The sequence below is a fragment of the Hyperolius riggenbachi genome, chromosome 7 (genome assembly GCF_040937935.1).
Source record: "Hyperolius riggenbachi isolate aHypRig1 chromosome 7, aHypRig1.pri, whole genome shotgun sequence".
NCBI lineage: Eukaryota > Metazoa > Chordata > Amphibia > Anura > Hyperoliidae > Hyperolius > Hyperolius riggenbachi.
The window spans coordinates 268605435-268632405 of NC_090652.1; the positions used below are offsets into that span (position 1 = coordinate 268605435).

Genomic DNA, 26971 nt, shown 5'->3' on the forward strand with positions numbered 1-26971 from the left:
AGTAGTAATCATTAACAAACTGTTCCCCATCCCCTTCTTGCACCTCTGACACTGTAGTTGCCATTGGCAGGTTTTGGTGCGCCATATCAATTGTTATGTATAGAGTGCTTGGGGGGCCCCATTGTAAAACTTGCATTGGGGCCCACAGCTCCTTAGCTACGCCACTGCCAGGAGTCATACACAGGAGATCAATATAAAGCAATATCCTAGTCTAGGTGTGAAGTCCTTGGCATCAACACCTCGGAACTAGTCTAACAAATAAACAGTAACAATATAGTAATATCCTAGACTAGGTGTGAAATCCTTAGCATCAACACCTGGGATCTAGTCTAAGGTCTGAGCGCTAACATGCAAGTATTCACGACAACAGACAAAGTGTGAATGAAGCCCGGAGGCTTAAGAAGCAGAGGAGACCTCACCGGCATGCCCCCCTCCATCAGCCAATCCAGGGCGCCGTGAGTCTCCTCTGACGTCAGCCGACCAGCAGGTCAGCTGACGCCTCTCTTACTGGCATAAAGGTCCTGTCTGTGCGCGCGCCCGCGCAAGACAGCGACCCTATGTGCTAAAGAAAGCCCCGTGCTCAGCGTCCTAACCGCCGGAGAGACGGGCAGGGACACGAGGGCAGCTGCGGCGGCGGGACCGTTCGCCGCAGCTGTCGCCCCAGACCACCTCCGCCCCCGCGACCCAGATGCCGGGGAAACGTGCGGAGACCTGAAGGCAGCTGCGGCGGTGGTGTCGCTCGCCGCAGCTGTCATTATAGTTGTTACAAGGTTAAATAATGATGAAATAATATAAACTCACCGTACTCCGGATATCTGATCCTCAACCTCTAACGTTCCCAACCTTTTATACAGCGCATGCATAAACTTATCCCCTCTGTAAGCCGTTCCTCTGCCATCCACTGTTGCAACTATAATGTCCTCCGAACTTGCCAGGTAAGTGCTCCAGCTGACTTTAAATGAAGTTGTGACATCCTGGCTGCAGGGTCCTCCATACCTAAAAGAGATATTAAAGTTAATGCAAAGTGAAAATAATATAAAATAAAAATAGATACTTACCAATGGAGAGGGAAGGCTGTGGGTCCTATAGAGCTTTCCTGCTCTTCTCACAGTCCCCTCTTTCCAGCATTGTCACCCCTGCAAGAGTTGTTCAACCAATCAGTTGAATACAGCTCTGAGTATCCTCCGCTGGCTTCGGAAACCCGAGAGCTATTGAAGACGGGCCGCTCTGTACTCACGCATTCGTCCACGCACAATACGAAGCCACCCATCTTCAGGAGCACTCAGGCTTCCGAAACCTCCCGTGGCAGCAGATTTGAATGGTGGTGCCCTCGCTGGAACAAGGGGACCTTGAGAGGAACGGGAAGGTTCTATTAGTTTCAGAGCGTACGCTCTCCATCAGTAGGTTTCTGACTTTTTATTTTAATTTTACTTTACATTTTATTCAAAGGGAAATACATGTAGGTACAGCAGAGTCCCAGTTATCCAGAACTCAACTAACCAGAAGTCTCAACCAACCAGAACAAATCTTTGACACTACTCACAGCGGTGAAGGCCAACTTCTTAGGCTTTTTGTAGGCTCTGCTGTATTTAAAGACTGTGTTCCATGGTCCTCACAAGGTTAATATACTTTCAATTACTGTATTTTAACATTTAATACAGAGTTCATGGTATGTATATAGAGTCGGGGATTGTACTGTATTAGCTAGGCCTATTTTTAACATTCAGTCTCAACTAACCAGAAAGCACACTTATCTGGCATCAGCCAATCCCCATGGGTGCCAAATAACGGGGACTTTGCTGTACTGAGATGTACTTGAGTGTAATAGATATTGCAGCCGTTATAAAGCCCGCAGGCTACTTTACTGCTCTATTATTATTTGTGTCCTCCACTCTCTAAATGATGAACGTTCGTACCAGAACCGGGACAAGGTCCTCCATCGCCCAAGGATGAGACACCACAGTGCGCCCCCATCCCTCCCAAACCAGCCTTCACACACTGATTGCTATTGAAGTAAGAGGCGCCCCAGTGCCCCCAACACCTTAATCTCTAGATATCTGGTTTTCAGTCACTGCCATATATCCCCTTTTTCTTATTTCTCTTTGCTTCAAACACAATAGGGGAATGATAGCTGAGTGAGTTATGTGCCCCCTCCTATACTGCGACCTGAGGCTGAAGCCTCTCTTGCCTTTGCCTCGGCCCGGCTCTGGTTTGTACTAAATCTAGTAAAAGACCTCGAGAAGGGTGGTAAGGGATCTATGTACTGCAATAAATAGGGGAATCACTGGGAACTAATCCTCTACACTATATGCAATAGACCAGTTAAGCCATTAGTATCAATATTATTGATTTGTATAGCGCCATTATGTTCCATGGTGGTGTATACAGTAAAAAAAACAAAAACAACAAGGGTACTTAACAATACAGAAATATCCTTTCCTAGCCTACAACTGATAATATTTGTTGTTGTTTTTTTCCTTAAAGGGAACCTAAAGTGAAAGGGATATGGAGGCTTCCATATTTATTTCCTTTTCAACAATACCAGTTGCCTGTCAGCCTTGCCAAGCTCTTTCGCTGCAGTAGTGTTTGACCCAAACACCTGAAACAAGCATGCAGCTAATGATGCTGGTCCGAAATCCCAGCCAGGGCACTATCTGCACTGAGTTTGTATGTTCTCTCAGTGTCTGTGTGGGTTTCCTCCAGTCACTCTGATTTCCTCCCACATCCCAAAAACATACAGATAAGGTAATTGGCTTCCCTCTAAATTTTCCCTACACTATGATAGGCATAGGACTATGGTAGGGATTAGATTGTGAGCTCCTCTGAGGGGCAGTTAGCAACAAGACTATATACTCTGTTCAGCACAGCAAAAGATGTCAGCTCTATATAAATACTAAAATAATAACAAATTAACCCTTACATTCTAACAAAATCCCCCTTCTTGATGCCTAACCTCAATTTTGCATTTCTTAAAGCACCACTATTGCGAAAATTGTAAAATTTAAAATACATGTAAACACATACAAGTATGTTTCTTGCAGAGTAAAATGAGCCATAAATGACTTTTCTCCTATTTTGCTGTCATTTACAGTAAGCAGTAGAAATCAGAGAGAACCAACAGGTTTTGGACTAGTCGATCTCTTTGTGGGGGATTCTTCGCATGGCCTTTATTATTTTTTTTAAAAAAATCCCAGAAAAGGATTTATATAAAGATGCAGACCACCCCCCTACCTGTTTGCAAACCTTTTAGGCAGTTGGGCAGAGAAACTGCCATTCACTAAGTGCTTTCAGAAATAAAGAAAACCCTGAGAATCCCCCATAAGGACCTGGGCTAGTCGGTAATGTCAGATTTCTACTGCTTACTGTAAGTGACAGCAACATAGGAGAAAAGTCATTTATGTCTCATTTTACTCTGCAAGAAACGTACTTCTTATATGTATGTGTTTACATTTTTACGATTTTCGTGAGAGTGCTCCTTTAACTTGCCCTGCACAAAGAAAACACTGTATTTCCTCTGTATCTGTTTTTCTCTGCAATTCTCTATGTAATGACTGGATGTTGCCTTCATTTTATTAATGAAAAACATTCCTACTGCCTTGTAACATGGATTAATACCAGATGCTTCTCTGGTCACTTCAGATGAAGTGTGGTTCTACGCTGGGCTAATTATTTCAACATCAATTATTTTGATTCCATTATATATCCTTATTAACTTTGTGTGACTGCTAAATTTGCTTCCATGAATCCATGTAACACAGTGTTTTATTCTACAGTACATTGCTGTTATTATTTCTTTTTTTGTTTTGGTTTTATGTTGCAGTGCTGTTTGTAATTTATTTCCTTGTCAGAACAACGTTATATTCATGGATAGCTAGAACTGCTTTGAAGGGAACAGTTTGGCTGGTATTAAATTCTGTGTATTTTAAATATAACCAGGCGTGTTGGATGAGATGCAAATTTGTGCAACATAAAAATGGACCAATCGAATTTCATCGTGGTGAGAATTGATTGGACCATTTTCAAGCTGTATACATCTTATGTACAAAATTTGCGTCATCTTGCATCAGCTCAGGATTATTTGCAAGTTATTGACCATCTCTATTTATAACCATACACGCCTGTAGTGGCTAAGAGTCCTTTCATTATCAGCGCGGGCCATTTCAGTGCAAGGTGAAGCCGAAAAACGCCTCACCCTGCTCGGGAAAAAACTCCAGGCCCGCAATGGCTACTATTCCCCCTCTGAGTTGTAACAACTCGGGGGTGGGATGGGGACATCATTCGGGAACAGGCTTTTACCCTTTTTTTTACTAATTTGTGTGGAGCCCAAATCCAATCTGATCGGAGAGAGATCTGTTGCCTGCCCATACACCAGAGGCTGATTAATAATCAATTTAAGCATAACATATCTTGGGAATCGGCCTTGTGACGCTGCATCCCTTATGTAAAACTTGCCCCCCGATGCCCTGTGCAGTATACCTTACCTGTTGGTGTCGGCCGCTGGCTCCTTATTCCATCCTCCTTGCACATACATACCCCCCCCCCCACATGTTTGCTAGTGTAATGTGACCCCCCCCCCCTCCTCGCAAACAGCACAGCTGTGATGACTTTGTTATGCACACAGCAAAGAGGAGGCAGTGAGGATGCACATTACTGTCAGAAACAGATTGACCCGGGCCCCAGACGCCGCTCCCCCCAGTGATGCCCTATAGGCGGCTCTGTGTGTGTGAGTCTTAAGTCTATGCAACAGTAAAGTGAGAATGGTTTATCAATTGTCCTATTGCTGTCACATATTTCACCTCCTCAGGACCACCAGGATTCATAAAGAACTATGAAAGTCCCAGAGACAGGAAATGAGGGAAAATCTCCCCAGCAGGGACACAGACAGCTGACATGTCCTGGTTGAAGTTATTACCCTTCCACAGCCCATGTAATACATATAAGACTTAACAAAAAAGACTGGCATTTGGTTTTTACACATTAGCATACGATATTCCTTTACATACACATAAATGAGGAGAGGATATTTCTTTGACTTATCAAAGTACGGTGGAAGAATCATCTTGTACCAGAATACTGGAAGAGATAAAATACATAACAATCATTATTATTAAACGTTTTTATAAAGTGCTGATATATTACGCATCTGGGATATTACAGCAATAAAGAAGAGCCAAGCAAAAAACAAAACAAAAACAAACCTTTGACTACATTTCACCCACAACATTGGAAATAGAAATTACAGCAGTACTACCTACCTAAACCTCATCCACTACTGAAAATTTCTGATAAGTGGCTTCCTGTATAAAAATTCTGGCTACCACCTTCTTAAAAACGCAAAAAAACAAATGTCAACACAAAATGCAAATTCAAAACACGTTTGATGTCCTTTTGTAATTAATGCATCTGAATGACATGTATTTTTATGTACATAAAAATCTATTTACCAACTTTTGTTGTCCAAATTTATATAAGCTGTGTGTTCTAACATTGCCAGTTAACAGGGATAAAGACTCAACAAGTCTTATTGGCCGAAAAGCTTACTCTTTTTTTCTTTTAAATTAGCCAATAAATGGTATCATCCTAAATCAAAGGTTACACAGGTTAGTCTTTTCAACAACCTTACTAACAGGTTGCAGGTTGGTCTGTCCAACAATCTTACTAACTGGTTCCAGGCCAGTTTCTATCAACCTTACTAACAACTTAACCAAACGTTCTTGGAAAACCTTAAAGAGGAACTCCAGCCTAAACAAACATACTGTCATTAAGTTACATTAGTTATGTTAATTAAAATAGATAGGTAATATAATCTCTTACCCACACTGTTTTAAAAGAGCAGGCAAATGTTTTATTTCATGGGGGCAGCCATCTTTTTGGTTGAAAGGAGGTGACAGGGAGCATGAGACACAGTTCCAACGGTCCTGTTTCCTGAGCACCTCTCCCAGTTGCTAGGCAACGTGAAGAACAACATAGGAAATCCCATCATGCTCTGCACAGCATCAGGGGGGAAAAAAGCCTGGACTTTTTTCCTTTGATACCTTTGATAGGTGGAGCTTAGCTAAAAATGCAGCTAAAACGATGCTTTGGTAAGAAAAACAAAGTTCTGATGCTGTGAAACTGTTAAAGAAACACCAAGCCTTTTCAGTTCTGCTGAGTAGATTTTTAGTCTGGAGGTTCACTTTAACTTTAAAGGGAAACTCTGAACTCCTAGAAAACCTCTTATACACATTACTGAACCTCTTCTAAATTGGTTCACTTTACAAAACTTTCAAGGAGAAACTTGCTCATGCATTTATATTAATGTGAATATTCCCACTATATCATCATTCTAATCACATTCTAGTCCCACGCACCCAGGCTTAGAATAAGCCAGAAATCACGAAACGGTCATCAGTCTGTGCACCATAGGTGCCCACTATTGCCGCTCCCACTCCAGTTCATCAGAGTTGCTAAGTATTGTCTTGTATTTGCACAGACTGTCCTTTGTATTGAACTTTGCTCACACATGCTAATATATGCACCAGCACTTTATTGATGTATAATAATGCCGTCCTCTTGTTGTGTTTAACATTCCTTTCCTAACAGCAAGGCTGCTTGGAGAGCATATTGCTGCCTTTAGCACTAACTGTGTATTAGATATAAGGCTACACTTTTCATGATCCCTGACAGTGACACTGGCAGTGACATTAGCCACAAAAGGTGCCCATTTACAGTGCAATATTTACCTCAGATGCGATCATTCGACCAGGTGTTTACAATTGATTTGTACAGAAAAACGCGCAGTATGTGGAGAAAATCAACTTGAAATGACTTTACAGTCAATTGGAATTCAGAATTTTGGTGATCGGAATGTTGGATATTCTGATCGTATCTAAAGAGAGAAAGTGCCATAATTGCCCCCTTTATGTGAAAAATCGCTAATCGCATGAGGGAAATATTGTACTGTTAATGGGCACCTTAACATCTAGTCAACAGCACTAAAGACTGAGTTTAGAGCTTTGCTGGCAATCATGTGACCAAAGAAGGGAAGGAATTGAAATAACTATCTGCCATTGTCATCCCAATATAGGAATTGCAGCCATGTTTTTTTCAGTAAGGTCTAAGAGACAAGCTAAGGTATAATAATGGGGCTGATTAAGTGCATCCAAATGCTATTTCCTCCATCATAATTTTGCGGCTTTTGGTGATACTAAAGAAACTGAAAGGTAAAAAAATAAACTCGTACTTATTCCATCTATGTTAAAATTTCCTATCCGTGATTCCGGCATCCGTATAGCCTGAAGACGCTTTCCAAGTCGGCTGTTGTCTTCTAGTACCTTGATCTCTAATGAGACATATAGAAACAGATATAGGGTTCAGTTTCAGGGATGTAATACTGCAGAGCTGACCAATATCATCATACAGCTGTGAATATATTCATTTAAATGTATGTGAAATGTAATATCCTAGTGGAAATAGTAGCCAAAGCTTAACCCTTTTGTGTGCTCCCAGTTATCTCCCAGGAATTTAAAACCAGGGCTGGGCCAAGGAAGAGGCATGATAGGCTCCAGCCTCAGGGCGCAGTGTAGGAGGGGGTGCACAACTCACTCAGCTATCATTCCCCTATTGTTTGAAGCAGAGAGAAATAAGAAAATGGGATACATGGCAGTGACTGCAAGCCAGGTAACTAGAGATTAAGGTGTTGGGGTGGTTGGGGGCCATGGGGCACCTCTTAGTCTTATAGCAATCAATGTGTGACAGCTGGGTGTGAGGGATGGAGGGGAGCACTTCGGTGTCTCAGCCCTGGGTGCTGGTAGACCTTGTCCTGCTCTGTGTGAAAGTAAACCAAGTCTGTTTAAACGTTTTTTTCTAGGCTTCCCATATATTGTAATAATGACTTATGTTTTTCCTAAAGTTTGTTATGTTGTGGCTGATCTTTTACAAAAGAGAGGAAGTTCGGAGTTTAGATCCACTTTTACTTGAAGATTACGTTTTAAACCTGTTTTGCTTTCTTTCTAAACTAGAGTTGAATGTATTATTTAGACACCCACTGCAAAGGAGACATCTGCAGGTCACTTTGGGAAATTACACATTGCAGTCTGCTGACTTGAAAAGTAGAAATAGTATAAAGCAAATAGTATAAAGCTTGGAGCCAATCAGAATTGTCAGAAACTGCATTCAATAGGACCAACTTCAAGCTTCATATTGCCCATCTCTACTGATCTGCAAATAAGTTTTAAGCTTCAGATATGCTTAATAACTTTTGGACTGTACGATCTATTAGAAACTTACATTTTTATAGACTTTTTTTTTATCATGGCTGTTTTGTACTATTTATGTAGCAATTCTTCCATTATAGACTTGTTGCTACACAATGGTAACCAATGTTTGCCTTACTGAATAAACCAATTGTACAGAGATTAAATACAGTTAAAAATACCTCTACTAGTAGAGCCATCAAAAATGGTAGTTAAAGGTAGGCCTGGACCTGCAAAATAAAGCAAACATCAGCAACTGCTTGTTATAGGCAATCAAAACATTTCTTCCGACATGCAGCTGTGCATAAAACTAATGCTCAGTTTAAAGAAACAAGATGGTGGCAGCTCCAGCTTCAGTTTTTGTTTTTTCTTTGGGGCGTGGGGGGCAAGAAGGGGGCACAATGGTTAGCTAGTGGGGCCCATTGCAAAGTGTATTCCACAGATATTATATGCGTTCCAATTAAACTTTTTGCTACGTTCAGCAAAAACAACTTAAAGAAGAATAATGCTCATATTTAACAGATAAAAATTTGTCGCAGTATGAATAGATGCCAGAATTCACTTCTCTGTGCTCTTCTGTAATCTGACCTGTTGCTCAGTTATCAGAAAGACAATTATCTTATAACCAAAACAAAAGCCAGTGTAACTGTATGGGTCTAATGAAATAAAAAAAAAATGCCCAGCTTCTTTCACAGGGAATCTGCCTTCTGTTTACCTATGCTAAATATAGTATGTCCTGGCCTGGCTAGCCAGTGAATTAATGAGCTGATAAGAGGCAGAGGGATTCAGTTCTGAGTGAAAAGCAGTGGCTACAGCATGGTGAAACACTGCTTTTCTCATAATGCCATTATATAATTAACCTTACATTTGTGATAGTGGTCTTTTAGCTACAGATGTACCTAGATAAGACTTGTCAAGCCTATCTACCAAGCTGTGTTGACCAATCACAGACTAGTCATTCAGCTACCAGCCTGTGTCTGATAGCTCTACACCTGAGCTATGAGCTAAGGGGACGGAGGGAGAGGAGTGGAGAATGCGGGAGGAGACAAAACACTATTTATGTACCTGAGAATGGAATTCCTTATCTCCCGTAGCTGAGACAGCTTGTTTTTCCTGTTCAGTGCACACGACTGGTGCCTGGAAACAGTTAATTGTATGTCACTGAGCAGGGTTCCCGAGGGGGGAGGGACACTGTAATCAGCAAGGGGAGCCCGTACCTCCCCTGGCCCCAGTGTAGCGACACAACTACAAGATGGCCACTTTGAAGCAGGAGGTTAATGTAAAGAGGTAACACCTTAAAAAGATCTTGCAGTGAGGGTACTTACCATAGCAGTATAAAGTATAGTACTTGGCATTAGTACTGAACCTGGCATAATTATACTGGCACATGTCCTTTCTTAAGGTACAACTAAGACATTTCTTCTCTCTGATGGGTCCTTGTAGTGATATTCTGCCAAGAACATAAGTATCATCATATACAAATTATTCTCTTAAAACTGAACTGAAAATAAAGTCAAGAGATAATGAATTGTATGTGTCGAACTTTCCTGGAGTCTTTCATTGTTATTTTCTATCAAACAAGTTAAATTTAAACTGTGCCTTGCTATGTACTGTAGCACGTTGTTAAAGGGTACCTGAAGTGAGACAAAAACAAGTTAGATACTAATCTAAGTAGAGGGAAGCTTCTGAAACCTTTTTACAACATCCAACATTAATGTCAAATATTGCTCATGCTCCCCTCCATGTATGAGCGTGGCCACACTGCACAGGTGCAAAGCTCGGCCCACACAGTGTGCATGGCTTTTTTATTCCATTCACACATAACTTCATGCAACGGTACAGGTGCAAACCCTGCTGGCGCCTGTGCAGTTCGGCCACGCTCATACACAGAGGGGAGCACAGCCAGGGCCGAATTTGTATTCTTTACCGCCCTAGGCCACTGTCACCAGCTGCCCCCCTTTAGTATAGGTAGAGAGATGACCCCTTCCCTTTAATATAGGTAGCCTGATGACCCCCCCCCCCCCCCAGTATAGGTAGCCAGATGACCCCTCCCCCTTCATCTAGTATAGGTAGCCAGCTCGTCTTCACCCCGCAGCAGCCATCAGTGTCACTCATTTCTTAGCTCGTTTCCAGTGCAGAAGCTTCCTCTTCCTTTCCGTCTCCAATGCTGCCCAAGTCCATATCCCCTGGCCACAATGCAAACGTGCACAGAGAGCAAGGTGGCTGCTGCACAGGCGGCTGGCAGCAGAGTACCGCGGTCAGGAGCTAGCCTGATCTCCCTGCATTGCAGCATTTCCAAGCTTGCAAATGCTGCACCAGATTAGCCTGCTGCTTTGGTGCCCTTCCTCCTGTGGTGCCCTAGGCCATAGCCTACGTGGCCTAGGCCTAAATCCGTCCCTGAGCACAGCCATGAAGATGAAGAGGGTCCCGGCCAGCAGAGGAGGGGCTGTATCTAAATTTTTTATTGTTTGGCTTCAGGTTTGCTTCAGGCTGGTTTTACACTGTGCCGGTGCAGTGATTGCGCAGCAGGGACGCCTGATGCTGCATCAATGCACCACACAAATATTTACTTATATGACCCCTTGGCACGGCGTAGCGATAGGGTCATAGGAGTCATATGCATAGGCCCGCCCCCTTGCTCAGTAACTTACTCCCTACTGGGCAAGATTTATGTTACCGGGATTCCCGTCCGTCCCGTTTACATTGACTGCGTCGCCCATCAACTTGCATCGCTGCCTGATCCTTGCAGTAGACATGGTTCATGATGCAGTAACACATTGTTGTCTTTGCGATGGCATTGTGATGAAATTAACACTTCCATTGCGCCACGTCATATCGACTTTGCGACTTTCATTTTCCTTGGGAGAAGCTGCGGCAGGGGAGAGTACCGCCAAGTGATGCACCGCAAGCAGTGTAAAACTGGTCTCAATCTTTCCTGAGCATTTTGAACATCATTTTGCCAATGATCCCTACACAGATATGCTTGCTGGACTCTCTGTTGGGCACTATGCTTTGTCCTATTGGTAAAGGAGGGGGAGGAAGGTGAGCAGGAAGGATCCCCTTGCAGCCTGCAAAATAATAGCAATGTTTTCCTCCTGGTTGAACAAAGACATCAGTGGGTGTCCGCAAACACTTGTCAAAATGATTGTTTTGAGTGACTAAGGTTCCATACACATATCCATATTTAATCCGCAGGTGACTTTCTAATTTAACCATTGCCGTGTAGTATGACGGCCAACAGATTTTCAATATTATTAGCAGACTGTAGGTAAGCTCCCATACTTTCCATACTACATGGCAGTGGTAAAATTGGTTAGTCATCTGCAGATTAAAATTGAATGTGTGTATGGACCTTAATTCTATTGTGTGCGCACAGTTTTGGAGAGGATCATAGCATGCATCTTTACATCAGTTATTTGTTTAATTCAAGGTATACATTTCCCAGAAGAAATTCCATTTGTGGCTCAAAATAAGAAAAATCAGACGAAAACAGATGTAAATGAAATATTTAACATACCTGTAAACATTTCTGTTTCCTGGAACCCCTTCATGCTCGTTACTTGTGTAATATCTAAAAAAATATATATATCCTTATTAATTTTTTAACTAATCACTGAGATATATTAAAAAATACATCTACCATTAAAATGACAGAGTTACAGAATTTAGCAAAATGGCGTGATCTGTTTGTCACTCTGCAAAGCAATGAAGACGCTGACGCTGTAAACAAATAAATGCAGTTTGCCTGTTTTTTAATTTGAAATAACCAGGCTCTTATGTTTGGAGAAGGAGAAGGTGTTTTAAGGATACATGAGGCAAATAAAATAAAATTAGATTTACTTACCTGTGGTTTCCTCAGGCCCCTACAAGCCTATGTGTCCCTCGCTGCAGCTCCGATCCCAGCCGGTGGCCCGGGGACCCCTAGGTAGCAGCCACTGACACAGCCAGGTCGGCAGCTTCTGCACATGCATAAGTACTACTGTGTCTGCGCAGAACTCTCCCAGCCACCGGAATGCAATTGCACGGGGCTGTACTCTCGCGCATGTGCAGAAGCTGCCGACCTGGCCTCCGCTACAGAGGGGACCCCATGAGACTGGATGATAGAGGAGCTGCAGCGAGGGACACATAGGCTTCTAGGGGCTGGAGGAAGCCCAAGGTAAGTAAATCTATTAATTTATTTGCCTCATGTATTCTTTAGGCACACTCCTCCTCCTCTTGTCATTTTCCCTTCTGACACTACATCATAAGCACTGCATTACGTGCCTTGCCACCTGCATTGGAATAGGGAGAGTACAATCATTACAATCATTTGATCGCTTTTGTAAAGATAAAAACATACTGTATGCATTTATATCATTCGTCATAGGTGTATACAGGGGTGTAACAATAGACCCTGCAAGGGATGCAGCTGAAGGTGGGCCCGGAAGCCACAGGGGGCCCGTCTTGAGAGACTGACAACTAGGGGCATGGAGAGAAAAAATGTTCTGCTCTCAGTACAATTTTTCTAATGACTGCATCTGCTCAGCCACTGATAAGTTATCATAAAAAGTTTTGCAGACAAAGATTTGTAGACAGTCCCCATTCAGTGTGCAGCATGGTCTTGTGTACATCACCCAGCCCCCTTGGTGGGAGGGGGCCCCATCCAAAGTTTCGCAGGGGGGCCCAGTGATTTCTAGTTACTCCCCTGGGTGTATAGTAACAACGTAAGCATGACAGTTGACAGAAGTTCACCCATATGGGTTACACCTCCATTTAGTCGTTTACGCCTGTCCTTCAACACATTTTTATTGGTCATGTTACGCGCAATACTTTTGTACAGCTCTTACTTCAACATTTGCCATGGCTCTGTTTGTAGACACTGACTCGGTTTTTCCCTTCTCAACCTGCTTAATGTATGTCATGGATATTGATGCGTTGATGTATGTACCATGAGAAGTGCCTGCTCTGTAACCTGTATGTTGTCTGCTCTAAAACTCAATGTAAAGTTTTCATACTAAAAGAGTATAATTTATTTGCCAGTAGTCTGAAATGTCCTTTTTACCTACTTTGTAGTACCTTTTCCAGTGCTGAACAGTTATTTTTAGATAAGATGAAAAAAATATCTCTTGGGAGAAAACTTAGGAGAAAAAGTTAATTGGATATGGGCCATTGGCTCTTCCTCCAAACCCCCCCCCCCCCCTCTCTTCCTTTCTAGGAAAAAATAAATCTATAATGCAGTTTACTCTGGGGGAAAAAATGTACATATTTTGAGTATTCTTGCATGCTGGGAGCTTTAAATGTATTTTGTTTGAAAGTATAAGTTATTAGGATATGGCCCAATGTAGTGTAGTAAGCTTCTGACCAGAGCCGGAACAAGGTCCTCCAGAATGCAAGGCTGAGACACCAAAGTGCGCCCCTCCATCCTCCCCACCCCAGCTGTCACACACTGATTGCTATTAGACTTAAGAGGCTCCCCAGGGCCCCCAACACCTTAATATCTAGTTAGCTGGCTGCAGTCACTGCCATGTAGCCCCTTTTCCTTTTTTTCTCTGCTTCACCCCCCCCCCCCCCCCCCACACACACACACACACACACACACACACACTGTGCCCTGAGGCTGGAGCCTCTCTCGCCACTGCCTCGGCCCGGTCTGCTTCTGACACAGGCATCTGAATAATTATGTAATTATGCTCACATTTGACTGTGGCACAACAATAGGCTGGTGGGGAGGATAAACCCGAACCCACTTGGGTTAAAAAGTCACTCTCTGTAGTTATAAACAGAACAACACAGCCTCTGACCCATGTGATTATGTACATGGGTCAGAGGCACCAAATTGAAATAACATTATTGAAAATAGTTTCAAAATAGAACAGGTGATAGAACAGGTAAAAGTAAACTTATTTCATCTTAGTGAAAAAAAAAAATCAATGGTGAGGTTAAGAACAGGGAAGGGCGCTAGGCTCTACTACAGCTCAATGGAAATTCTGCTCTCTTTATATGCCTGAGGAAGGGGGAACCTACTTCCCCAAGAAACGCATTGTGATCCTTGAGAGTTTTCCTACATCGCTGTCTCTTACAGTAGGCTGTAAAAATCTGACAGGCTCCAGACTCGTATAACTGCTCATGGTGGCTTTTTTATTTTTTTGATTGGCTATATGGCTGGCCAGCATGTCTGTTTAAATCCCTGCTAGGGATTGCTTTTGTAAAAAATAAAGGAAATATTAAGACACCCCCATGACAAAATGGACTAGTCCAAGACCTGTCAGATCTATAAGACTTTTACTGCCTACTGTAAGTGAAAGCAACATAGGACAAAAGTAATTTAGAGTGCATTTTACTCTGGGGGAATGTTTCTCTTATAAGTATGTGTACACAAGGATTTTACATTTTAAAATTTCTTCTTTTCAAACATTCATTTGAAGGAAAATGAACCAGGATAGAACGGACCAGTGTGGTTTCAATTATAAAACATATTTTTCTTGTGTAATCTTTATGGTATGCGTGACTAGGGGTGTGGCAGGATCGTGGATAGTAGTGTGGCAGGGGTGTGGCTTAAGTTTCTTATTGCAAAAAGTTGGGAGGTATGCTTACCCATTGCTACAACCTGCATTTTGAAAGCTATACAGCCCATCCCTTACAAAAGTCCAGGTTTTAGTTCTGGTATACTTACAGTGCATTATCTGTAACAAGTGTTATGTACAGCACTTCCCATTCTCCACTTGTAATCGGAATGGCATTCTCCTAATAGAGAGAACAGAGCGAGATTGTGAAATCAGGGCATGTACAAGTGTTTTCTATACCTTGCAACAATGACAGACAAACAGTGATGAGCGAAAATACTAATATTCTTTCTGCATAATTTTTCGTGAAATTATGTTAAATTCAACTTTTGAGAAAGAATTTTCACGAAAAGTTAATATTTTTTGCGTTTTTCATGAATTTTTTCGCAGGAAAAATCCAGATTTTTTCGTGTTATCGCATTAGAAGAGTTCCGGTAAAAATATACGTTGTACACGTTTTCGCGGTAAAAATATCAATTTCCCATGTTTTTCTGGTAACATTTTTTTTATTTTCCATGTTTTGTGGTGTAAAAAAAGCAAAGGCAAAAAAGCAAAAATTCAAGAATGAATGACTCAGTAAATGTACTGTTGTATCTATAAATTAAAGCTAGAATTATTAGCACCTCAATGACCACCTCTACACATTAATAAGAGCCTTTTACTAGAAATATTCATTGACAGCTCAAGATTTCTCTTTTGCTCATATTTGAAAAACGAAATGACATGGCTTCTAAAGGGAACCTGAATTAATAGGAATATGGAGGCCGTCATCTTCATTTTCTAATAAACCATGCCAGTTGTAGTCAATGGCCCAGAATGAGGATGCAGATGAGATGCTTTGACTCTGGTCTGACTCCACAGGCTGCATGCTTGTTGCAGGTGTGTGGCGCAAACACAACTAAAGCCAAAAGCTCAGCACCACAATAGGGGCGTAACCCCAGCAAACTTTGATAGGCTCCCTTAAAGAGGAACTCCAGTGAAAATAATTTAATATAAAAAGGTGCTTAATTTTTACAATAATTATGTATAAATGATTTAGTCAGTGTTTGCTCATTGTAAAATCTTTCCTCTCCCAGATTCACATTCTGACATGTATTACATGGTGACATTGTTACTGTGGGCAGATTATGTAGCTGTTTCTAGCTGTTCTGGCTTTAACAGACAGCTGTAAGCAGCTATTTCCTGTCTGTGAACATTGTTACATTGTGGCAGTTTGCCCAGAGTACCGTACGGTACCAGAGCCTCTTGTGGGAGGGGTTTCAGCACAAAATCAGTCATACAGCGCCCCCTGATGGTCTGTTTGTGAAAATCATTATATTTTTCATGTAAAAGTGGGTATCAGCTACTGATTGGGATAAAGTTCAATTCTTGGTCGGAGTTTCTCTTTAATGTTTTCAGTCCTTCCATTGCCTCCCTATGATGACCCTCACAGCCTGGGGCCCATCTTAAAGTGGATCCGAGATGAACTTTTACTTATTGCATAATTGTGTTCATTTCCTATTGTTTATAGGGCATTCCTCAAGCCAAATACTTTTTTGTTTTAATACTCTAATTCCCTATAAACTAAACAAGCCTTGCCCACAGGTTTTCAGAGAGCCATGGCAGTAGCAAGGGCTCATGGGAGCTTATTCTGGGCATGAGGAGGGGGAGGTATTACTAGCCAGAGATTTCAGAGGCAGAGGGGAGATTTAGGTTTTTTTCACAGAAGATACATATAAGCTTGCCTGCGTGTAATGTTTACAAACAACATGGCTGCTGTCATTGTATCACAGGAAGAAATAATCAGATTCTATTGAGATAGTTTTTCATCTCGGATCCGCTTTAAGCCCCATCTACACCATACATTTTTTTGTCTGATTCAATTAGATTCGATTCATTGATTCGATTCTATGCAATCCGACATGTTCGATCGGCATTTGATTTGATTAAATTTGCCATTGCAAAACAATAGCAAATTGAATTGAATCCCAATGGGACATGTCGGATTAAATCGAATCGAATTGAATCGAATCGGACAAAAAATTGTATGGTGTAGATGGGGCTTTACAGGGGACATAAAACAAGTGTGGACACCAGGATATTCATATTCATAACATGTGTAGCCACAAAAACACCTGATCTGGAGTATCGGCTGGAGGGAAGGGTAAAGGATACCAGATGTAAAAAAAAAGCCAAATATGCAGTGGGTAGGGAAGTAAAAGCTAATACTTACCGCTCCTTCCTTTCCATCCCGATTATTTTTGAGATATCCCACAGTTTTATGTTATAATTAAATCTATTATTTAAGTTTTACTGTTTCATTGTCTATGCTCAATGACACATTCATTGAAGTATGCCAGAGCTAAAATCTATGAACTATTGATCCCTTTTATCTCCTTCTGCTCTCAGAAGCCATTTACTGCCAGGAAAGTGTTTTATGGCTGTAATTCCATACCAGTGAGGGTTACACTATAGTCCGACCTAGTCCCGACCTGGACAGAAACTGTCACTTGCATACCTGATGTTTAACGCTTTCAGGCAGAGAAAGAAAAAAAGGAACACAGCCTAGTTATTTCTCATCATGCCGCATGTCACCTCGTGTATCCTTTAAGTGCTGCTTACCACAGAGTTCTGGATGTAGTGGATGTGTTTGTATCCATTCTTGTCACTGCGAATCTGGTAGTACGATAAACCATCCGACGTGAAAGTTGGCATGTCTGGAAAGAACTGAAAACAGTAGAAATGTGTTAAAGCACCCTATGCAAATATCATATATCAACAAATATCAAGCGGTGTATGAAGAGGATGGCCAAACCTGCACAGTCATGGCTGCTGCTGAAAAAGGGCGGCAATTACCAAAATGTAAAAATATTCTAATACTGGGCACTAGCTAATACCAATAGCAGGCTATCTGTAATTTTACTGATGTTCTACAATCACTTTACCTAACCCTCTTATCACACTCTACCTCTACCTACTCTTAACACTAACCTATACCCCCTCCTCCCGCTGATATATGCACCGCAATCTCCAAAATAAAAGTGTCCCTCCACTTAGCAATAGGGGATGCAGAAGTTGCGACCACACCAGAGCTCCTGAACCAGAGGGGCCCATGTTTAAAATGCCTTTGAAAACAAAGAAAACCCTGAGAATCCCCCATTAAGAGATGGAGTAGTCCAAGACCTGTCGGTTCTATCAGATTTTAGCGGCTTACTTTTTTTGCTAAAGTGGTCCTTCAATTGCGGCTATAGTGACGCCCAGTGTATAATTTGGATGCCGGAAGTGGCTCTTATAAATTAAATGGCGTAATTAATGAGCTTGGGGCCTCAGTGCGAGATTTACATGGGGCTCCAAACACTCTATGGATGCTGAGCATCAAAACTTACCAAGGAAAGCTCCAGTGTCAGAGAGGTATAGGAGTAAAGGCTGCCATACACTGGTCAATTGCCACCAGATCGACCAACAGATAGATCCCTCTCTAATCGAATCTGGTCAGAGAGGGATCTAATGGCTGCCCATACACTGCACACAGATTTTGAATCGATTTCAGCATGAAATCCATTTACAACCTGTGGAACTGCTGCTGCCGTCCTGCCTCGCCACTCCTGCTCCCCCGGCCAGCAGCAATAAATCACCTGTCCGCCGGCGCCCGCGAGTCCCCGGGTCCATGCTGTCCCTTCGTCCAGCCTCTTCCTCCATCTACTCTTCACTTCCCGTCCCGTCCTGTGACAAGCGGAAGTTCAAACAGTACCGCGCCCTCTACTTTTTGAACTTCGCCTTCTCACAGGACGGCACAGGAAGTGGAGACATATTAACCATATTCAGCCTCTTTTCTTATTCTCCAAGGGTGTCTTCTCCTTTGAGGACAGTAGATGTGTCATCTCTAATGCGCAGGTCAGCCTAGTGCGCTAGGTGCGTACACGCGGACACGCATGCATACTGGCTACGTCACGCGGTACGACACTTCCGGATAGCAGTGATCTGCTTCCGCCTGCGTTCCACTTAGCCTGGCGTGCGGGCCACGGCGGCATGCATCCGTTATGTCCCGCCCTCCTCGCCATACGTTCCTCCTGATTGGACACTTTTCTCTTCTTTATGGGCATGTGGATGCATTTTGGGTATTACCTATTTTCCAGGGATGCGCTCCAGCGTCCAGGGTTTCGTTTAGGAGAACAGATTTACTGTTCCTTACAGGTATTTATATGATCAGAGCATGTAGCTACTGCATGAGGTATATGGGTATCTCCTGCTTGTTTTACCACTATAACCTTATTACTGGAGGGTCACTCTATATATGTAATTGGTGATTGGGACCTATTTGCACTCATTTCCTTAGTGCTGTTGGACAATGTGTGTTATATGATGGCGTATGGACTGCCCCCACAAACTGTCTTGTGGGGTCCAGATCTATATAGAGCTGATATATACTTGCCCAGCGGTTATTTCTCCACTTTGTACTTTCACATGTTCTGGGGATTTTCAATATGCAGCACTATGCTGTGTATTATATAGACAGGGGTCACATATATCTGGTTCCTGTATCTGAGTCATACCTTTTTGTGTATAGGATATATTTCTTTCAATTTCATAGTGCTCTGCATGGGACTTATTTTCTTAAATTCATATTGTCACAACTGTGATTTTTATGGTGATTGGGCTCTAGTGCTTTTTAGTATTTATGGACATATCCGAGATTTCATGGATACTTACGATTTTTGCAGATTGCGTTTCGAGTTTACCTATGAATCAACAATTGGTAAGATACAATTATGATTTTTTTGTGCCTGTATCCTGATCCACACATATAACCATGGCTGGTATGTAATTGATTGTACGATTGATATTATATGTGCATTTTTTAGCAGATATGTGTATATACTGGGTGCCTCTGAGGAAGCGGTCTTTGACCGTGAAACACGTGTCAGGCAGTCCTATGTTTTGATGTGGAGTTCTGTATGTGGTTCTTGTGGTACCTGTCTGCAATCTAGAAGAAATTTGAACACTGAAGAATAAACGCTGATTGTTCATTTAAAACCCCGTCATATTGTATGTGTATTGTATAGGAGACAGAAAAGATGCCGGAAGAAGTGAGAGACTGCGGGGACCCGGGGACTTGCGCTAGCGGACAGGTGATGTATTGCGGCGTCGGTTGTCACTGTATTGAACGCCGCTAACGACGCGTCCCCGACCTGCTGGTGATTGAGCTAAATTTTCCACCTGGACAGATCGGTTGAATCGATCGATTTTGGGTGGAAATTAGTTGATCGGTCAACATTTGCGTTAACGTTGTCACAGCAGATTCACGCTTGCGCCCTCTCGCTCAGTCCTCTCCTGGTAAGCCTACCTATCACTGGCGTTCTTGCCGCGGTGTTTCAACACTCGAGGTTGGTCTCTTCATATTCACAGTGCCTCTCTGGTGCAGTCACTTGTACTCTGCTATTTCACTCATACTTTGGCTCTGTTTCTGGTGCGTTGCACCAGTTTCTCCTCACTTTATTATACTCCTGCACTCTCAGCTTCTCCACTCTTTCAACACCCGTGCATATTGTATGCAGGGTGCATATGCACTTGCTATATTAGTTCACCAGTGGCTTACACTCATTTTTCACTATACTTTCCAGTGTGTGGAGGACTTTGCACGTTTATTATTGGTTCATAGTATTCATATGGAGATTTTTTCCAATATGTACATTATAGGGCTATATTGAGCTGTGCAATTGTTTTTGTGGTTTTAATATTGATATGGATTAAATAAAGGCTTAATTACTTCTTTATACTGTTGTGGTGCGGTTCATTGAGGGACATTCCTTGTCCTTTGCTGTTTGTTCACAACAGATTCGATCACGATGATTGAATCTGCTGTATTTCGACAGGAAATTGTCATAGTGTATGGGTACCTTAAGGAAACAGTTTGTTAAAGAGTATAACTATGCAAAGCAAGGCCGGGAGCATTCTGCGGTCTCAAGGAGGCTGGAGGAAGCCCCAGGTGAGTAAAAAACCTAAGACTTCTTTCGTCTCCAGTGCACTTGAAGTCAGCCTACCAGATAAATGATTTACAACATAAACATATTTATACTATAATACACATATTATTGTATGTTACAAGATGAAAAGGAGTAGATAAACTAAAGTTATATTTAGCTATAATGATAGCAGCATAAGAAATGTGATCTAATTTTTGCCTATTATAGGAATACATTATATTTAGCAGGCTGGATGTCATCTTGTTAAACAGCAATATCAAGCAGCGAATCACAGATGTTCATTTCTGCGGCGCGCTTGCGTTTTCTGTAGGGTTGTCGTGAGTCAAGGCATTCTCGAACCAAATGTCCAATTTAGTGCAGCAAAGTACAGCCTAATGCAGCTGTCATTATCTTTATATCTGTGCCACTGTTCAAACAAGCCATTAGGTTTGTATTTGCTAATTGCGCTAATTAGGGTAGAAATACATCCCTAGCACGTATCAGATAAGTGTTCCTACCAATTAACATTGATTGACTAATGTATGCACGGATAGCTAGCAAGTGACAGGGATGATGTGAGCAGTTAATGATGACAAAGACACCTAGAGAGTAATGAAAACGCCAGGGTAGTATTGACATCACCACGGCACATCACTGCGGCTGCGGATCATACTGTTCCTCTGGTGCCATGTTAATGAGGTAGAAGCCGAAGGCTCATGTTCTAAAGGGTATCGCAAGTCACAGATGCAGGACCGCATTTCTACACGGCCAAGCTTAGTTTACATAAGTGAGCTTAAAGAGAAACTCAGACCAAGAATTGAACTTTATCCCAAGCTGTAGCTGATACCCCCTTTTACATGAGAAATCTATTCCTTTTCACAAACAGACCATCAGGGGGCCCTGTATGACTCCTACGTACTCCTGGCAGTTTCCTGTCTGTGAATCTTGTTGCATTGTGGGAAATAGCTGTTTACAGCTGTTTCCAACTGCCAAAAAAGCATGCAGCAGCTACATCACCTGCCAACAGTAAAAATGTCACCATGTAATAAATGTCAGAATGTAAATCAGGGATTTAAAAGATTTTCCAATGGGCAAACACTGACTAAATCATTTATACATAATTATTGTAAAAATGAAGCACTTTTTTTATTACATTATTTTCACTGGAGTTCCTCTTTAACCTATTTTGGTTCCTGGACGTAGAAACTACGTCCAGGAACCATGCGTGCTACCGCGCGCTCCCGCGGCCAATCGTGCGCGTGCACGCGCGCTCCCGGCCACGGATATGGTAGCCAGGGAATCAATGTATCGGGCTATGGTGCCCGATCACTGATTCCTCTCCCCTGCTGAAAAAGCGACAGCTTCTCTCGGAAGCTGCGCCTTTTCTGGCCGTTCCCTCCCCGATGCGTCACTCTAAGCGTGTGTTACGCTTAGAGTGACGTCATGTAAACAAACTCATGGCCGCCATCTTGTGGCCAAAAAGTAATACTACAACTGAAAATAAAAATAAATTAAAATGAACACACATTTACATTATAAATCTATTGTTTACCTCCCACCCTCCCAAAACTACCCAAATAAAATGTTTACTATAAAAAAAACCATTACAATAAAAAAAAAACATGTAAATATTTACCTAAGGGTCTAAACTTTTTAAATATCAATGTAAAGATGAAATATTTCTATATTTTTTTTTATTTTAAACTTGTTAATAGTGATAGATGCAAAATGGAAAAAATGCACCTTTATTTCCAAATAAAATATTGTCGCCATACATTGTGATAGGGACATAATTTTAACGGTGTAATAACCGGGACATATGGGCAAATACAATACGTGAGTTTTAATTATGGAGGCATGTATTATTTTAAAACTATAATGGCTGAAAACTGAGAAATAATGAATTTTTCCATTTTTTTCTTATTCTTCCTGTTAAAATGCGTTTACAGTAAAGTGGCTCTTAGCAAAATGTACCCCCCAAAGAAAGCCTAATTGGTGGCGGAAAAAACAAGATATAGATCAGTTCATTGTGATAAGTAGTGATAAAGTTATAGGCTAATGAATGGGAGGTGAAAATTTCTCACGTGAAAACCACGGAACCTGAATGGGTTAAAGAGACACTAAAGCAAAAAAATTTGGCGTTTCGCGTGCACCGGTGCAACGTTTCGGGCGCACTGGATAGCACGCGATCAGTAACAGCTTTGCCCGTGCAAACTACTTAGCACCCTAGTTTGCACGTGCAAAGCTTTTAGGCCTGCTAACTATGTTAGCACCCTTTAGTGAATCAAGCCCCCTGTAGTTTAAACTATGAAATAGAGCAGGGCTAACGAGCCTTTGATCTTCACCTGCAGTAAAACCTTATCTAAAGCTGCCTCTCACTGTGTTTTTGATGTAGTGCTTTTGATGAAGTGCTTCAGAAAACAGCACTGTCTTCAACCTAGGTTGGGTCGGAGACCTCAGAGAAGCTCTTATGCATAGATAACAACTGAAGTTTTGGTACTATTCCGTTAGCCGGGCGCAACCCCTAGGTGTCGCTAAGTAATGTAGAATGTAATGCCCCTCGGCCTGCAAAATCCCAGCGGCGTTAATTACTATTCCCCCTCCCGGCCGCCATGGATAGTAGGAAAAGATGTAACTCTGCTGCCAGCGATCGCTGCAGAGGGAGATTACATTCTACATTACTTAGCTGAGTTGCGGCCGGCTAACTGAGTTTTAGCTCCACCTAGTGGTTGCGCCCGGCTAACGGAAAAGAACCGAAGTTTCTTTACTCTTCCTGTACTGGAAACAGTACAAGACTCTTTTCTTTGCTACTAATGTTCTATTTCTTAGCTGTACGACACATACAATTCAAAATCTCATGAGTTTATTTTCAATTCACATTCCCTTTAAAATGTCTCAAAGTAGGGCTCTGATCAATAACATAGTATAGCTGCATGATTTATTTCACCTGCTTTTGCTTTTTTTATCTGCACTTTGGCCCTCATTCAATTCATTTTTTTCTCTTAAGTTTTTTCCTAGGAGATCATTTTTCAAAATCTTTTTAGAACAACTTTTGAGTACTCTGCAATTGGAAAAGTACCAAAAAGTAGGTGAAAAATGATGTTACGTATGTTCTTGCTTGCTGGTGATTTAAAAGGCATTTTATGAACAAATGTAAAAATATCACTTAGGAGAAAACTCAGGAGAGAAAAAGTGAATTGCATATAGGCCATGATCTCTTGCCAGGATCTTTCATTTGACTTAAAGAACAACTGAAGCGAGAGGGATATGGAGGCACTTCCGCTTAAACAATACCAGTTGCCTGGCAGACCTGCTGATCCTCAGCCTCTAATACTTTTAGCCATAGTCCCTTAAAGGGAACCAGAGATGAACGATTCACACAAAATAAACAGATCAGTTGATAGCTTGTAAAGAATAATCTTACAGTTGATAACAGATAGATTAGACTGAGAAGAATAAAACTAAAAGCATGGTAGGTGTTTACTGTCATGTTCCCACTGATAAATGTAATAAAATACAAGAGGGTGCTTCGTCTCTGGTTCTCTTTAACAAGCATATACAGATCAAGTGTTTCTGACTTTATTGTCAGATATAACAAGATTAGCTGCATGCTTGTTTCTGGTGTGATTCAGACACTACCCTTTAATGTAGCATCTTTTTCCTGGGAACAGTTGAAAAGGGAGCCTGAGCTGCCTGCATGAAAAGGGCGCCTCCATAGACATCAATGTTATTTTTGCAAATATCGGCTACAAGGTGGTGAAAAGGGCGCCCGAATTTTTATATAGGCTACAAGTGGGTGCCTCTTTGTAGCCCATATTTTTTATTTAGCTACAAGGTTTTTGGCTACAGTAGGGAACCCCTTTGTAGCCCATATTTTTTATTCGGCTACAAGGTTTTCGGCTACAAAAGAGCACCCCTTTGTAGCCCATAATTTGTATTCGGCTACAAGGTTTTTCGGCTACAAAAGGGCACCCTACTGTAGCCCACATTTTTTATTTGGCTACAAGGTTTTTGATTCTGCTACAAAAGGGCACCCTTTTATAGCAGATATTTTTTTATTTAGATTTTTTGATTTTGGGATGCAGGGGGGGTTAGGATTAGGCATCACAAGCGGGGGGGGGGGGGGTCTTAGGGTTAGGCACCACCGGGGGGACATAGGGTTAGGCACCACCAGGGGAGTGTTAGGGTTAGCCACCACCTAGGGGGTTTTAGGGTTAGGCACCACCAGGGGGGGTTAGGGGAGGGTTCTGTGTGAGAGTAGGGAGAATTTAGTTCACAGTAATCACCTGGGGCTGTCTTACGGTTAGGCACGACCAGGGAGGGGTTAGGGTTAGGCACCATCAGGTGGGGTTCTGTGTGAGAGTAGGAGAAGTTAGGTCATAGTAATCACTTCTCTCAGCTATATCTAGAGCCCTTTTATAGCCCAACAAATTTTGCCTATAACAGCATCCTTTTTATAAACTAAAACTAGCTTATTCGGCTACACCAGGTTCCCTTTGTAGCTGAATTTGGCATATGGGCTACACCAGGCGCCCTTTGTAGCTGAATTTGGCATATTAGCTACACCGGGCGCCCTTTGTAGACGAATTTGGCATATATGGGCTACACCAGGCGCCCTTTTTTACAGGCGCCCTTTTCGGTCGCCTTTTCCCTTGTCTGTATTTGTATTTGGCATATTAGCTACACCGGGCGCCCTTTGTAGCCAAATTTGGCATATATGGGCTACACCTGGAGCCCTTTGTAGCTGAATTTGGCATATTAGCTACACCGGGCGCCCTTTGTAGACAAATTTGGCATATATGGGCTACACCAGGCGCCCTTTGTAGCTGAATTTGGCATATTAGCTACACCGGGCGCCCTTTGTAGCTGAATTTGGCATATTAGCTACACCGGGCGCCCTTTGTAGACGAATTTGGCATATATGGGCTACACCAGGCGCCCTTTTTTACAGGCGCCCTTTTCGGTCGCCTTTTCCCTTGTCTGTATAATTATACTGGGCAGAAAATTTGGTGTTTTGTTTTTTTTAACCACTATGACATTTATGTGACCTAATAGTCAACAGATACCTTCCAATAAAGGTAATCATTTCTGCAGTCCCTTAGATCTAACTAGTACTGGCCATAGACGGTGGCTAATGAGATGCTAATAATTTTGCATTGATGCAAATTATGTGTTCATTTATGTAGCTGCCTATAACAGCATCCTTTTTATAAACTAAAACTAGCTTTTTCGGCTACACCAGGTTCCCTTTGTAGCTGAATTTGGCATATGGGCTACACCAGGCGCCCTTTGTAGCTGAATTTGGCATATTAGCTACACCGGGCGCCCTTTGTAGCCAAATTTGGCATATATGGGCTACACCTGGAGCCCTTTGTAGCTGAATTTGGCATATTAGCTACACCGGGCGCCCTTTGTAGACAAATTTGGCATATATGGGCTACACCAGGCGCCCTTTGTAGCTGAATTTGGCATATTAGCTACACCAGGCACCCTTTGTAGCTGAATTTGGCATATTAGCTACACCGGGCGCCCTTTGTAGACGAATTTGGCATATATGGGCTACACCAGGCGCCCTTTTTTACAGGCGCCCTTTTCGGTTGCCTTTTCCCTTGTCTGTATAATTATACTGGGCAGAAAATTTGGTGTTTTGTTTTTTTTAACCACTATGACATTTATGTGACCTAATAGTCAACAGATACCTTCCAATAAAGGTAATCATTTCTGCAGTCCCTTAGCTCTAACTAGTACTGGCCATAGACGGTGGCTAATGAGATGCTAATAATTTTGCATTGATGCAAATTATGTGTTCATTTATGTAGCTTGGAGTTCTGGTTCCAATTTCCAAGCTGTAAAAATTTGCAAAAAAACTGTTGTATTTGCATCAATTCAAAAATGATTAATTTATTAACAAGGTGATGTTATACCTGATAACGTGAGTCAGACTACATTATCACCTCCTTCCAGATGCATTCCATTAGCCCCTCCCTTACTATAGTGGATTGGAATTATAACTGAATTGACTAATGTGACACAGGAAAGATGTCATGTAAAAAGGGAGGGAAAATACAATAAAATATGGATAAAATACATACAGTACCAATCCATCCTGTTTTACTTGTTTCCACATGCTGCCGATCCTAGGGAAAATATGGTAATGAAGTATAAACATATTAATATAATATATATATTCCCAAGTCATTTCAGGGAAAAAATAGAATTTTCATGTTTTACAACTAAATTTGAAAAATGTTTG

The 26971-nt window shown here is 41.9% G+C and overlaps 1 protein-coding gene across 1 annotated transcript in view; it reads right to left on the minus strand.

Annotated features, from left to right (window-relative positions):
* The window catches only part of FAP (fibroblast activation protein alpha), a 137308-nt gene that overhangs the window by 39283 nt on the left and 71054 nt on the right, over positions 1-26971 (minus strand). The window contains exons 12-20 of the mRNA XM_068245675.1: positions 26811-26855; positions 17378-17482; positions 14887-14957; positions 11752-11805; positions 9560-9684; positions 8417-8464; positions 7223-7321; positions 5004-5073; positions 802-996 (exon numbers count right to left, since the gene is read on the minus strand). Of these exons, the coding sequence (XP_068101776.1) occupies positions 802-996; positions 5004-5073; positions 7223-7321; positions 8417-8464; positions 9560-9684; positions 11752-11805; positions 14887-14957; positions 17378-17482; positions 26811-26855 (812 nt within the window). The remainder of the gene's footprint in view (positions 1-801; positions 997-5003; positions 5074-7222; positions 7322-8416; positions 8465-9559; positions 9685-11751; positions 11806-14886; positions 14958-17377; positions 17483-26810; positions 26856-26971) is intronic.